General features: G+C 43.7%; 1 protein-coding gene across 1 annotated transcript in view; it reads left to right on the forward strand.

Moving 5' to 3' along the window:
- DPP6 (dipeptidyl peptidase like 6) overlaps positions 1-16,471 on the forward strand; it is a 931,600-nt gene that overhangs the window by 890,078 nt on the left and 25,051 nt on the right. Inside the window, 1 exon segment of the mRNA XM_030198448.1 lies at positions 2,055-2,153. Within this exon segment, the coding sequence (XP_030054308.1) occupies positions 2,055-2,153 (99 nt within the window).

Genomic DNA, 16,471 nt, shown 5'->3' on the forward strand with positions numbered 1-16,471 from the left:
TTCAAAAAGGCTTACCTCACCGATCCAACGTAAATCCCCACGTCCAGCAACACAGCTCAACCAATGATCGTACTGGACAATATGTAATCTTCATTCCATATGACCTTCACGGTGCCTGACACACATCTACCTCATTTGACCACAATACAACCTTGTATTTGTTATCAACCGACTGGCAAACGCCTTTACGGTACTATGTAAGCCACATTGAGCCTGCAAATAGGTGGGAAAATGTGGGGTACAAATGTAACAAATAAAATAAATAAAAGTAAAAAAAAAAAAACAGCCCCAGCTGCTATTGCAGGGCCTTTTTTCTCACAGCTTAGTAAAAGGACTCTCTAGTGCTGAACATCAGTGCTAATATCTATCTTTCCTGAACATCAGTGCTAATATCTATCTTTCCTTTATAGGATAGAAGCTACATAGCTGTCCTCTGGATGCCTATATATAGGGACACTGTTAAATAATTAGTCCTCACAAGTGTCCAGTCAGTATTTACATCCACAACGTTTAATAGTCCATGTATATACAGTAGTGCCCTCATTGGTACTAAACTAGACTGTAGCCCTTGCTTCAGCTTCTACAAATACCCGCCAGCGAGCCTTCTGAGGAGTAGCCCCCATGCTCTGGAATTTACTCCCAGAGGGGTTACATGTAACTCGAGACTACCTGTACTTCAGGAAGAAGGTGAAAGCCTGGCTCTTCTCCCAAGCCTTTAATACACGGGGTGACAAACTATACACTCATTCTGCACCTGGACTAGCTTGCTATATACACACTGTAACTTAGATCAGTTCCTTATACAAAGAACTTGCCTTGATTTTAGCTAACTATCAAATTATCCCAACTGACTCTGTACCACGCATCTTGTTCCCATCATATATCTACTCTTAGTCCCTCAGCTATATGGTAAGCCGTATTGTATAAAATCTTTAGCATCATATCTATGTTAGTTGAATGTGTGCTTATTAGGTGGATCATTAGTATTATACTAAAATTGCATTATATCTTTGGTATTCCAGTGCTGTTAAATGTGTACATTTTTTATACTGTTTCACAGTAGTTCTATTATTAGGTTTCAATTTACTGTTTTCAAGTTTACCTCATTTATTGTATTCATGTTTATATTCTTGGTTATTTTACTATTGTTAGGCTGTTAACAAAATTATAAGTTTCATGTTGAACTGTACCTACTGTACACCACCTTGGGTGAATCTCTTCCTAAAGGTGGTTAATAAATCCTAATAAATAAATAAATAGCAGAGATATTCAGCCACTATCCTTATCCTTACTTCACTCTATATTTGTTTCTTCATCGTAGATGGCTATCGCCTCACCGCACTATGTAAGCAACATTGAGCCTGCAAATAGGTGGGAAAATGTGGGGTACAAATGTAATAAATAAATAGCTGGGCAGTCTAAGGGCATCTTTGTCAGCATAGAGAGAACTGCCAATCTTCGTATCTACACTACAGTATAATGATACAATCTTGCAATGATGATGAATAAACACAGAAGGGTAAATATTCAGCCTGTGGCGGTAAGCAGCATGCAAGTCGCTTCCAGCCGCAAGCTGACCTAACCCCATTCTTGATAAACATCTATCTATATTTATTTATTTTTGTAGCGCCAGCGATAATTGGGCTCTGTCGTGCTGCCCGGTTACCGCTGAGTTAGTGCGGGAGCCCTTACCACCACCTCAATGTTTGGCGGTAAGGGCTGCCCCCCAAAGTGGCTGCACAGCCATTTCCTGCAGTAAAGAAAGACTTCTCTGTTACCCGCTGTGGTAAAAGGGGGCCTCGGCACGCATCAAAAACATGTGCCGATGCCAGCACAGGCCCCCTTTTGTTGCAGCTTGGTAAAAGGAGCCCAGAGTGAAATAGATTTTTTACACCTGATTTGGGTCTGTATTGTGAGGAAGAATTCTGTTGTTTTCTAGATGTTGTATTGAATTAGAAGCCCTCTTATGGATTCAGGATGTGGTGGCATCTTTAAATCTATGTGCCCAAAATTGTGTGTGTTAATGTTATCCGTTTGTTAACTCTTCATTGCAGGTATCTATGAGCTAGAGGCAAATGCCAATGTGCAGGAGGCCATAGATTCTAGACAAATGCCGAAAATAGAATTCCTGGACATTAAAATTGAAGATTATAGTGAGTATTCATTTTGTTAATATTACCTCTAGTATTTCATCTGTAAAAATCTGTCACCTGTAATTCCAGCAAAATGTCAGTAAGTGGGAAATATCTATCTAAAATACGTTGTTGGGCCAATGTAATAATTTTCTAAGGCCTCATATGATAAAAGGACTAGAATTGTTTCAAAAGATTATGCACAACATCTGTGGATTATTCTAAGGGTGGCAGTGAGGGGCATAATCGAACGGCGCCGGCCATCTATATGGGCGGCCATCTCTAAGGCCAACGCCGTAAAGAGGTCTCACGAACCGTATTATCGAAACAAGATGGCCGGCCATCTTTCGTTTCGATAATATGATTGGGGCCAGCCAAATGTCAGAGATGGACGGGTTTGGTCGTGGGAGGAGCCAGCATTTGTAGTGCACTGGTCCCCCTGACATGCCAGGACACCAACCGGGCACCCTAGGGGGCACTGCAGTGGACTTCAAAAATTGCTCCCAGGTACATACCTCCCTTACCTTGTGGGCTGAGCCCCCCAAATCCCCCCCAAAACCCACTCCCCACAACTGTACACCATTACCATAGCCCTTATGGGTGAAGGGGGGCACCTACATGTGGGTACAGTGGATTTTCAGGGGGGTTTGGAGGGCTCCCATTTACCACCACAAGTGTAACAGGTAGGGGGGGATGGGCCTGGGTCCCCCTGCCTGAAGTGCACTGCACCCACTAAAAACTGCTCCAGGGACATACTGCTGTCATGGAGCTGGGTATGACATTTCAGGATGGCATAGAGGCTGGAAAAAAAATAATTTGTAATTTTTTTGGGGGGGTGGGAGGGGGTTGGTAACCACTGGGGGAGTACGGGGAGGTGATCCCCAATTCTCTCCGGTGGTCATCTTCTCATTTGGGGCACTTTTTGGAGGCTTGGTCCTAAAAATAAATGGACCAAGTGAAGTCGGCCAAGTGCTCGTCAGAGCCGGCCTTCCTTTTTCCATTATCGGCCGAAGCCGGCCATCTCTTAACCACACCTCCGTCCTGCCTTCGGTACACTGCCGACACGCCCCCTTGAACTTTCACCGGTTCCGCAACAGAGAGCAGTTGAGGCCGGCCAAAATCGGCTTTCGATTATACCAATTTGGCCGGGTTTAGGAGATGGCCGGCCATCTCCCGATTTGTGTTAGAAGATGGCCGGCCTTCTCGTTCGAAAATAAGCAGGAGTGTCTACTAAGAATCTTATAGTAGGAACAGATTTTTGGATATGTACCCTAGCTGGGGATTATATTCATGCACTTTCTGACTTCATGTGTAACTTTCTTTAAATTAGTCTCCTTATATTAAAATACTTTATTGTGTAATATAACATTGTAAGTAGCACACTATACCATAATATATAGTGTATTTGAATATTTTTTCTGTTGATATTGTCTCTTGCCTATGTTCATATTGATCTTGTTATACACTCTTGTAGGTGAATTTCTTTAAAAAAAAAAAAAAAAAAAGTAAAGAAATCCTAATAAATAGATAAATAAATAGAACAGAATCATATTTGTCAAATCTCTCTCTCTCTGTATATATAGATAGGTAGATATACAGTAGATAACCTTACTATCCATGGATTTTCAAGTCATATGGATAGTGTCAAGCAGAATGTCTATCTAAATAGCCCAAGGTGATCTGTATAAAAAGGAGACGGCATTGAGACAAAGTGAAAGCAAACTAAGAAATTACCCAGATAGTGACAGTGTTCAGCTGCCATTTGGATACTTTATGTGCTGAGTATTCAAAAGTAGTAGGAACTTTTGAATTCAAAAGGGATTAACCAGGAAGGAGAGTTTCTGCATAGTTAAACCATGCTCAGTAGGCAGGGAATGGGCAGTTCTGCTGAATATCTCTTCTGACACTCTCCAGGAAGTTCAGGGGCAAAATCAGGTTAAAACTGGGATTTACTCAGTTAGGACTAGATTCTATATATGACACCTAAAAAGTTGTCACTAAAAAGGCTGTGCTTAGCACTATTCTATAAACCTCGCCTAAAGTTAGGCACAGTTTATAGAATACGCATAGTGCCCATTCCTGCAACTAAATTTAGTTGCAGCCATTTATGCTAACTAAAACCTGGTGTAAAAGTGCATGACTAATTTAGGCGCGGATCGGGCATATTCTATAAGGCTGCATTTAAATTTTAGGAATGCCCATGCCCCTCCCATGGCTACACCCCTTTGAGATCTGCATGGGCCAGTTTACATGCATTGCTTTATAGAATACACTTAGGGACCCTTTTTTCAAAGCAGCGGTAAGCCCAACATAGGCTTACCGCATGCAAAAACTGAACTACTACCGGAGCAACACTGCCACCAGCAGTAGTTCCAAGTTGAGTGTGCACCATTTCCGGCACTCTCCAGAATTATTTTTTGTCTAGCGCGGTGCTACCCAGTGGTAATTGGGCATCACCTTGTGCTGCCCAGTTACTGCAAGGTTAACGTGGGAGCCCTTACTGCCACCTCAGTGGGTGGCAGTAAGTGCTTCCTGCCATAAGGCCATGTGGTAAGAATAAGAGTTGTCTTACCACATGGCCATTTTTTTTGAGGAGCTTTTTTATCCACTGTGGTAAAAAGGGTCCTGGAGCGAGGGAAAAATGACCTCCGCCACTACCACGGACCCTTTTTTCCGCAGCTTAGTAAAAGGACCCCTTAGTGAGCTATGCATGTAAATCCTAATTAGTGCCAATTAATACCAATAATTGCTTGTTAACATCCAATTATTGGAGCTAATTGACTTGTTAACCAATTAAATTGCGCACACAAATTGGAATATGCCCAGATTTGCATGTGCAGTTTTAGTCACACTATATAGAATCTGGGGACTAGTGGCAATATTCCAAGATTCCAAGTTTATAAAGATTTATCATGCTGTCCATTGGTAGGCCATCTATGCTGTTTACAATATTAGATTAAAATAGTATGGAGAGCAAAGGATATGAGATAGGAAGTCTAACTGGGTAAATCAATATATATCATTAGAACAGCAAAAAGGCTGTCCTAACTTTATCCGCTGAGCTGAATATTGGCCAGTTGGATTTTACAGAAACTTTATTGTCTTTTGTGTTCCTTCCATGAAAGCCTAACAGTGACTGAATCAGTATGCCACATGTGTCCTTTATATTTAATCAGTAAAGTCAAATGGTTGCTTTGCTGCCTGTCCCCAGGCTATTGATCCAATTCATCAGTCTTTATTATTCAATCCCGAGTAAGTACTTTCATCGTGTGTCAAAAAATGATTGCAGAACAAACTACTTAACCATAATTGTTAATATGTACACTCATTTTTCTGAAAATTCTGCTAATACCAATTTAATTTACTTGTCTTTGCAGTCTAGATTGTATTTTGTACCAAGTTACTGAAGGACTTACTAAAAAAAATGTGCATTTTAAAATTGAGATTAGTGGCTAATGACGTCTGGGGAAATTTCATAGGGATTTCCCCCTCCTTATAGGAGCCTCATAAAAACTGGGCTGCTTAAGGATGAGATCTGGGGTAGTAGCTGGATCAGAAATTGGCTGACTGACAGGCAGCAGAGGGTGGTGATAAATGGAATTGGCTCAAAAGAAAGAAAGGTGAGTAGTGGAGTGCCTCAGGGATCCATCCTAAGACCTATTCTGTTCCATATATTTGTGAGAAATATTGTTCAAGGATTAGAAGGAACGGTATGCTTTTTTGTGGGAGACATGAAGATTGGCAACAGATTGGACACCCTGGAGGAAGTTGAATGCATGACAGGTGTTCTACAAAAATGATTAGCTTGGGCTAGTACTTGCAGTTAAGGTTTTAGAGTGAAAACATGTAGGACGATACACTTCGAGTGCAGAAATCCAAAGGAGCTGTATGTGATAAGAGGTGAGAGGCTGATATGCACAGACCAGGAAAGAAACCTCAGAGTGATAGTGTCTGAGGATCTCAATATTGTGAAACAATTTAACAAGGCTGTGGCCAAGGCTGGAAGGATGTTTGGCTGCACTGAGAGGGGCAAAACCAGTAGAAAAAAGGAGGTGATAATGCCACTGTACAAGTTATTGGTGAGATTGCATTTGAAGTACAAGTTTTTGCTGTACCTTGATTTACCACAGGAGTCACTGCAGGTTGATGACTCCAGCAGTTAATGCATAACACTGATTGCAATTAACCTTGCAAGCAGTATAATGCCACTGTCAGGAGCATCAGGCTGCAAAACCACGGCAATATGCTCCTGGGCTGCTTCCTAAAGAGGCCAAGCACAGTTCAAAGCAGCTGTCCCCTGAGCATCTCCCCCATCACAACCCCCCTCATGAAGAGTTGCCCCCATTCTGACCCCCCCCCATCTGAAACAGATCCCAAATTAAAGCCATCTCCCAGGTTCCTGACCCCACTCATCAAAGAGAAACATCCCAGCCAGAAATAGCCACCAACCAGAGGTTCTCTTTGACCTCAGGGCCCTGCCCCCCAGAAGTTCCTTCCCTACACACACTCAGAGAAACACACCCATAGGGCCCCACCAGGTCTACCTTTTTGCAGCAGCCATTTTGAAGAGGTATTCTGTCCATCCAAGACTATTGGTACAGTCTTATCCACTAATAAAATGGTTTCCTATAACATATCCTGCAGTATAAAAAAATTTTCAACTCCTCCAGTTCATTACCCATCCCTTTGGGCTGTATATTCCAAGGCTATACTGGTAGCATTGGTAGTCATTATCAAAGTCCTCCAGGATCAGACCTCCTTGTCTATCCTCTCCTCCAGAGTTGCACCTCACTGGGCTGCACCCTCCGGCCTTGAACAGGCTCTTCCCTGTTCTTGCTTGTGAGCTGGCTAAGCGCTAATATTCAGAGCGAGATAGTCAGCTATCTTGGCTGAATATTAATGCTTAGCAGTTAGCCCGGTTACCAGTTATTTTGCGTGACACAGCTGGTTAGCGCGAATATTCATCGGCAGACCAACTAAGCTTAGCTGCCAGATAAACCCACATAAATAGCAGGTCTATCTTTGGCCGCTATAACTTAGCCGGTTAGCCAATGAATATCGGCTTCACCAGCTACGTTCACAGCAGCCAGAAAAAAATCCCAGAAATTGAATGCCGGTCACCGGATACAGCCCGGCATTGAATTTCCAGGTTCGCCACCAACCGCAGGAGTTAGCAAAGCTGCCTCCCGCGGTCTGAATATTGGCCCCCTGGAGTTTGAAGTTGTTGCTATTGTATAAGAGGTATTTTCTGACAGAATAAGGAATGGAATGCTATAAATAACACTCTAAACCCCACCAGCTGAAGCCTTCTCGAGGTCGATCTCCAGCAGGGGCGTAGCTACGGGTGGGCCTGGGTCGGCCCAGGCCCACCCAATTTCAGTCCAGGCCCGCCCAGCGCCAGCACCAGCTCCCATTGCCGGCCACTGCTGCTTTTCCTGATGAGCAGCAGGGCCGACGCTACAAAAAGAAGAAGCGCTCAGCTGACTGAGCTGAGCGCCAACGTGTCGCTAAGGACGAGAAAAAATACTTTTAAAAAATGCGGCACCGCAGGCAGCCTCGAAGCATTGGCTGCTGGCTCTGCAGGCTCCTCCCGTCTCTTACATCACTGCCCCGTAGCGAAGCAGGGGCAGTGACGTAAGAGACAGAAGGAGCCTGCAGAGCCAGCAGCCAATGCTTCGAGGCTGCGTGCAGTGCCGCGTTTTTTTTAAAAACATTTTTTCTCGTCGGGTTAGCGTTGGCACTCAGCTCAGTCAGCTGAGCGCTTCTTCTTTTTGTAGCGCCGGCCCCGCTGCTCATCAGGAAAAGCAGCAGTGGCCGGCAATGGGAGCTGGGGCTGGTGGGCTTGAATGTGGGAGAGAGAAAATGGATGGCAGGATGGGGAGAAAGAGGGAAAATGGAAGGATGGGGAGAGAAAGAGGGAAAACAGATGGGAGGATGGCAGAGAAAGAGGGAAAATGGAAGGATGGGGAGAGAAAGAGGGAAAACAGATGGGAGGATGGCAGAGAAAGAGGGAAGACGGAAGGATGGGGAGAGAAAGAGGGAATACAGATGGGAGGATGGCAGAGAAAGAGGGAAAACGGAAGGATGGGGAGAGAAAGAGGGAAAACAGATGGGAGGATGGGGAGAAAGAGGGAAAATGGAAGGATGGGGAGAGAAAGAGGAAAAACAGATGGGAGGATGGCAGAGAAAGAGGGAAACGGAAGGATGGGGAGAAAGAGGGAAAACAGATGGCAGGATGGGGAGAAAGAGGGAAAATGGAAGGATGGGGAGAGAAAGAGGGAAAACAGATGGGAAGATGGCAGAGAATGAGGGAAAACGGAAGGATGGGGAGAGAAAGAGGGAAAACAGATGGGAGGATGGCAGAGAAAGAGGGAAAATGGAGGATGGGGAGAGAAAGAGGGAAAACAGATGGGAGGATGGCAGAGAAAGAGGGAAAACGGAGGATGGGGAGAGAAAGAGGGAAAACAGATGGGAGGATGGCAGAGAAAGAGGGGAGATGGATGAAAGGATGCAGAGAAAAAGGGGAGAGATTGGAAGGATGTGGAGAGAGAAGGGACACTAAACAGAAAAGGGTAGAGAGATAGACACTGGTTAGAAGGAGGGAGAGAGACATTAGATGGAAGGATCAGGAGAGAGGGTAGATGGGTGGAAGGATGGGGAGAGAAAGAGGGAAGACGCTGGATGGAAGGGTAGGGAGAAAGAGGTGACACTGGATGGAAGGATGCAGAAAGAAAGAGGGGAGACTATTGGAAGGATGGGGAGAGAGAGGGGAGACACTGGAAGGATGGGGAGAGAAAGAGGAGAGCTGCTGCATGGAAAGTGGGAGTAGTGAAAGATTGGAGAATAAGAGGAAGGGGCATGGGGAGAACAGGGGTGAGAAAAAGATGAAAAGCCATAAGTAGATGAAGGAAATTAAAGAATGGATAGTAAGAATGAATTAAATCTGGACACAGAGAGAGGCAGAAAAATATTGAAGAAAGCAAAGAAAAAGGAGAGAAAAATGACAAATGGCCAGGAAACCCTGGCAGAAGAGTTAAGCAAAAACGAAGGAAAGCAGAATCTAGAGACTGGGAGCAACACAATGAGAAAAAGTAAATGGCCATACAACAAAGGTAAAGAAAATAATTTTATTTTTAATTTAGGATAAAGTAATATGGTGTTAATAAAGTTTCAGAGACCAATACTTCCTTCCTTAGGTCAGGAGAGGATACCGTAACAGCATTATACTGACCTGAGGCAGGAGGTTTTGGCCTCTGAAAGCTCACTGAAAAGGATTAGGCTATTAAATAAATTGTCTGAAATCGGATGCACTGAAAAGCAGCACTTTACCCTGTGTGACAAATGCATCTGAGTGTGACTACATTTTGCTGGGGGGGGGGGGGGGGGGGGGGGTAGAGAGAAAATTTTGTGCCCACCCACTTTGGGTTCAGGCCCACCCAAAATTGGCAGTCTGGCTATGCCACTGATCTCCAGTGTTGTAGTGTTGCCTGCCCTGCTCCCTCTTCCCCCTCGCGTCCTGCATGCTCCTTTTAATGAAAACTGAGCATGCTCAATTTCACTAAAAGGAGCATGCAGGACGTGAGGGGGAAGAGAGAGCAGGGCAGGTAACTTGGCGGCGCTGGAGACCAGCACTGGACAAGGCTTCAGCTGGCAGGGGTTGGAGACCCCTGCCAGCAACGTCAGACGCCCGGAGGAAATTGGGGGGACCCAGGCCCCCATGGCCCCATGTAGCTATGCCACTGCTTGCCTCTCTTCTAGGCTTTACAAATGTATATTTCAAAATATCATTTCACAGGACTTCTGATGTAAACCCTGTACTATATTGGTAGCCCTTCTCTAAACTGTCTCAGCTCTGTCTGTATTGTTTTCGAGGTAAGGTTTCCAGAAATGGACACAGTACTCCAGGTGAGGCCTCAGCAATGACCAATCACCTCCTCTTTAAGTTATACCCTCCTTTACATGCCAGCATTCCTCTGTCTCTTGAAGCACTGTTTTGAATATTCATGGAATGGAAGATGAATATTCGAAGCAGTTTAACTGGGCAGGAAAGGCTCCTGCCAAGTTATATCACCTGTGATATGTATACTCTGGAAGAAAGGCGAGAGAGAGGGGTTATGATAGAGATGTTTAAATACTTCTGTGGTATTAATGTATTTATTTATTAGATTTGTATCCCGCACTTTCCCACTAAAAGCAGGCTCAATGCAGTTTACCTAGTAATAGGTAACCCAGAATTTTGTTATGTAAAGTAGGAAATTAAGTATAACATAATAGAAGGATGGATGGGTAGTAAATGGATGGGTAGGTAGGTAGAGACAGGAGATAGAGAGAGGAGGGTAAGGTGGGAGATATATTCTGGGTCAATGTCGTTTTCTCTTCAGTATATGTAAGGTAGATGGGTTCATGAGATTAAGCTGGGTCTTTTGGATAGGCTTGTTTGAATAGATGGGTTTTTAGTACTTTTCTGAATGGTAGGTGGTCATGGATTGCTCGGATAGGTCTAGGGAGAGCGTTCCATAGACGGCTGTCCAGGAAGGAGAAATTGGATCCAAAATAAGTTTTGTACTTGAGACCTTTACAGCTGGGGTAGTGCAGGTTGAGGTACTTTCGTACAGGAGGTGAGCCTTTTTCAAATGGAGTAAAACTCTGGAATGAGAGGGCATAGGATGAAGTTAAGAGGAAATAGGCTGAGGAGTAATCTAAGAAAATACTCTTTTACAGAAAGGTTGGTGGACGTGTGGAATGGCCTGGTGGAGGCTGTGGAGACAAGGACTGTGTCTGAATTTATGAAAGCATGGGACAGGCACATGGGATCTCTAAGGGGAAGGAGGAGTTAGTGGTTTCTGAGGATGGACAGACTGGATGAGCCATTTGGCCCTTATCTGCCATTTCCATTTTTCTATTTCTGACTAAATTGTGTACACTCCTGTCATTGTTATGTAGTGCTCTTTCTGATAGCTCTCTTAGGACTGCTTTTACAAAACATTGCTACTGATTAGCATTTGCTGAATGCAGCTTCATTTGAAGTCTATAAAACTTGCTTTAGTTTTTTGGATATACTCACCCCCCCCCCCCTTTTTTTTCGTCCTTTGCAATTTTGACAAAGGAAAGTTGGCTGTTTTGCGTGAGAAAGCTTTTTGTGACATACACATTTATACAGAGAAATGTTTGTGGTTGGTAACACGTATCTATGCACAGCATTGCTCGTGGGTTGGGGGGTTTTTTTCAACCGTACATGTTTCCAATAGGTTTCCTTTGTACAAAGTGAGTTTTCACAAGATTGACACAAAGGTTTTGTGGTGGGGTGGAACTTGAGCAGGTTTGGCATGTTTACAAAAAATTCTTTACTTGTTATTATTGTTTTTTTTTTAATGAAAAATGATGTCTCTAATTTTCTTGGTCTGCACATTTCATAATAATAATAATAATAATAGATATCCAGCCAACATGATAGTTCATTGTGGATTCTAATTTTATTGATCATTGGTTGTTCAATGCGATTCCATTATGGACTGTAATTTTTTATTGTATGAGATCCATTTGGATACTGTGTTGGTTATTATGGATTGATGAGCTATGTTCAAAAATTTTCTTTTCAGTTGTTATTGTGCTAATTATGGAATGGGATGAATTTTATTTTGTTTTCATCTTTTTTTTTTTAGCACAGTTGTTGACTTTTCATAGTGATTGTGAGATTACTTAGAGGATTATCCACGGCCATTATTTCTGTATGGTATTTATACATAGTTGGTACTGCAATCAATTTATTTTATCATATTTTATTTATTTACTAGTAAAAAAGGCCCGTTTCTGACAGAAATGAAACAGGCGCTAGCAATGTTTTCCTTGGAGTGTGTATGTTTGAGAGAGTGTATGTGAGAGTGACTGTGTGTGAGAGAGAGAGTGAATGTGTGTGTGTGTGTGTGTGTGAGAGAGAGAGAGAGAGAGTGAGTCTGGGTGCGAGTGTGTCTGTGAGAATGAGAGTGTGTGCAAGTGTGTATGTGAGACACAGTGTGAGAGTGAGAGTGTGTTTCACACAGATACAGTGTGTGTGCGAGAGACAGAGAGTGTGTGTGAGACACAGATTTTCTGTGAGACTGAGTGTATGAGACCAAGAGAGTATGTGAGTGACTGTGTGACACATAGAGAATGAATGGGAACCTGCCTGCCAAGTCATTAATATGCCTGTGTTCTGGTGAGCTGTGTTTGCAAATTTGAACTGCACGTGTATTTGTCAGCATTCCTTGTTGTGTGGAAGGCTGTGTTTTGATGTGTGTTTTGTGGGGGAGTGGGGGTGGGGGGGAAGTTCCTTTAAGCACTTGGGTACCTGCCTGTGAAGTCGTTAATCTGTGTTGTGGATAGCTGTGTTTGCTTGTGGTTGGGAGGAGTGTGTCTTTGGAAGCTCCTGTACGCACTTGGGAACCTGCCTGCTTGCTGTTTTTATCCATTTGTATTTGTCTGGTTTTCTGGTTGTGTGGAAGTGTGTGTTTAGATTTGGGGGAGGGGGCGAGGGGGTGCAGACGTCGAGTCAGTGGTTAGTTTTGTGTGGGTGGTCGTCTCTTAGGGTGGCTGCACATACCGGGAGCAGGAGCATGGGCATCCAAATAGTTTTGTCCTTCCAGCGACGTTCCTCGTTTCTCTGTGCTGCACAGAAGGTGACTTGTTGTGCTGCTGAGTCTCCTCGGTAGAAATAAAAAACGTGTGTGTGCTTGTTTTTGAGTGTATGGGAATGACGGCTGTGTTGGGGAGTGGAAACAGAGATTAACCTATGGGCTTCCTTGCTCGTGTGTAGTAATCGTCGTGCACCATGGCCGGAGTCGGAGAGGAGAGGGAGGGTGGTGGAATGGTGAGCGAGCGGCTGCAGGAGGGTCGGTGAGGGGAACTGTGGGCGGGGGGATGGGGTCCAGCGCCGATTTTGGTTGGTTTTGAGTATATGGGAATGACGGCTGCATTGGGGAGTGGAAACAGAGATTACCCAATGAAAATCCGATTTGTTGAGTGTCATTGCTCCGCCCTCAACGTCATCACGTTGTGATGCGGGGGCGGGGCAGACACTCATGCGATCTTGCAACTACAAATTTAGAACGTTGGCGGTGCCTTTTATATAGAGAGATATTTATGTAAATTTTTATTACATTTAACATGTAACTTTGACCCCTGACACTAGCATTAGCTGAAACATAGCCCGTGTTGGGTCTTAGAATAAATTTGCTTCCTCCAAACTCTGGCTCTGCCTTGTTGTTCCATCTGTGGCCCTCTACACTACTACTGCCCCATGATTTTCTGTGTTGCTGTTTCCCTCTGATCTGCTCGGTCAGCTTAGTGTAGACGTTTTTAGTCTTGAGCTCCTTTTTGGGTTTATTGTTCACACTGAGGGGGGGATTTATTAAGCTTTCCGAGCCAGCAATGTGCTTTCTAGACTAGTTCCAACCTGTTTAGTAAACATGTTGTTCAGTGGAAGATAAACAATGGGGTTCTGTGGGCTTTCTACCGTGTGGGGGGCAGCAGAGAATGGGACTCCTATGCTACTCTATTTAAATGAGGTATTAAGCATTCAAATGTGCATTCTGAGCAATGCAGAGCCATTTTCCAAGTGATGTACAGAAGCAGCTCCTACCTTTACTGTGGAAATTTTAACTGGAGGTCTGGAGCTGTCGGTCCTGGCAGTTCTTCATTGTTGCAGGTACTCCACAGCTGTTCAGGGTCCCCTGCCACTCCTTTCTTCTTGACCTTTCTCCCTCACAATTGCAGCTCCATCTGGAGAGCTGGGGGGCAGTTTTTCATGACCGAGCAGAAGTTTTGAATTTGAAAAAAAAAACACATGGCCTTCATTCATGCAACGTAAGAAAACTGTGGGAATGCTGTGGAGGGCTGTTCTGGGCATGTGCAGGGCAGCCACCCTTAGCGATTGGCTGCCCTGCACATGCACTGGCTTGATCTACACAGTAAAGGTTTAGGCAGTTCATTTGCATGCAATTTGTTTTGAGCATCCCTCGCTAATTCCACCACAGTAAATTCTTCCAAGGTGAAAATAGCAAGTGGATGTTACCAGGGACTTTGATGCATCTCCCACTGAGTCTTTTGATTTTACTGTGGGTAATTTTCCAAATACAGTGTCACAAAATAAAGCCCCCATCACCTTCAAAAAGTGTACCCAGTGCAATCAGACCATCTTTGTCATAGATGTAATCTATCGCTGCTCACAGTGCTTGGGAGCTGAGCATGATCCTTTTTATTGTATGTCAAAAGCATGGATTTTGTGGCTGAGAGAAACAAAAAAAAAGGATTTTTGGTGCAGAGAACTCTGATCTATCAGTGTCAACACTGGAAGCATCATCTCCATGAGTCCAAGAGCTACAACTGACACTGAGGATGTATCAGCACTGAGAGTGTCTTTTTCATCCTCGCATTGATAGAGACCATCAGGATTAGTCATTGCCTGATTCCCACTCAACAAAGAGGAAGGATTTATTTTCATCATCATGGGTGCTGAGAGACCAAGTGGAGGCTAATGTGCCTCAACATCACTCTTCCTTGGAGCATGGCACAAAGAGCATTGAGGCACTGAGATTGCCAGTGACCTCTAAATGCCCCCAACATGATTACCACTCAAATCTTGATGGTATCAGAGAGGGTGCATCATCCTCCAATAACGTGGGATCTCACTTCTGATACATCCCAAGTGGCTCAGGAGGACATGGCCACTCCTACTCTGATGCCCATGTCGTTGTTGATAGTAGCTCATGAAGAAATTCATGGAAAGGATGGAGCACTTCTTTGCACAACATGGTGCTGCTGATTCAATGTCATCAATGTTGAGAACAGAAGCAGTCCAACCAATCCTCAAGACCCACATGCTGCCTGCAGGAGACACTTCAATATCAAGACCTCAAAGGGTATCATAGTCAATGTCGGCCACACTAGTGTTGATCTCCAATCCATCGGAAGAGGAATCTTCACTGACACATCAGAAATCCTCAATGTCTCAATGCATTCACCCACCCAACCCTGAGGTTAATAAAATGAAACAGAAACTCAGACTTCTCCCTTGGAGCATTTTATTTTGACTGATTCTGAGTATTCCTCGGTATCTGAGGAAAAAACAGAGGTTTTCTCTGAAGAGGGATCCCTAGGTTTTTCTTCAGAAACCTCCCTATCTACCAGAACGAATGGCCAACAAACGCTGACACCATCCAATTCCTCCAAGAATGGGACGATCTATGTACAACAACATTAGACAAAATCGCCCCAATCCAAACCAGAACATCACACAGGAAAAAAACAAATCCATGGTTCACCGAAGAGCTGAAAAAACGTAAAACACAAGTCAGGAAACTAGAACGAGAATGGAACAAAAAGAAAGACGAACAAACACTGAACGCATGGAAATTACTTCGGAGAAAATACAAATACACCATAAAACAGACCAAAAGACTACATTACAAAACAATAATAGGACCAAACTACAAAGACACACATAAACTCTTCAACCTTGTGAACAAACTGTTAAACACCACACCAGTTACTAACAACGGCAAAGATGTACCAGATGTGGACAACCTTGCAAGATACTTCAAGGAGAAAATTATACAACTATGACTCAAAATACCTGCTAGCCCTATTGAGTACACCACAATTTTAGATTGTCTAGACCCAGAAGAAGGAACATACCCTGCAGACAGAACATGGACCGAATTTGAAATACTATCAGAAGAACTCATCTCTGAAACTCTCAAAAGATATGCCAAATCCCACTGCAAACTAGACACGTGCCCAAACAACCTCATGAAATCTGCTCCTCAACAATTCATAATAGACCTAACGAGTCATGTGAACTTCATGCTACAAAACGGACTCTTCCCAAAAGAAAAAGGAAAAATCTTACTCACCCCAATTCCTAAAGACACAAAGAAAAGCACAAGTGAAATAACCAACTACAGGCCAGTAGCATCCATACCACTAATAACCAAAATAACCGAAGGACTGGTAACCAAACAACTCACAAACTATCTAAACAAACACTCAATACTGCATGACGCCCAATCAGGATTCCGGTCGAATCATAGCACAGAAACAGTATTAATCACCCTTATGACTAGATTTAAACAAATAATTGCAACGGGCAACAATATACTCCTCCTACAATTTGACATGTCAAGTGCCTTCGATATGGTTGACCATGGAATCCTATTACACATACTCGAATACTTTGGCATTGGAGGAAATGTCCTGAATTGGTTCAAAGGGTTCCTAACCCAACGTTCGTATCAAGTCACATCAAATTCGACCACATCCAAGGCATGGACACCTGAATGTGGAGTACCACAAGCATCACCTCT

This window comes from Microcaecilia unicolor, chromosome 1, assembly GCF_901765095.1.
Source record: "Microcaecilia unicolor chromosome 1, aMicUni1.1, whole genome shotgun sequence".
Classification (NCBI taxonomy): Eukaryota; Metazoa; Chordata; class Amphibia; order Gymnophiona; family Siphonopidae; genus Microcaecilia; species Microcaecilia unicolor.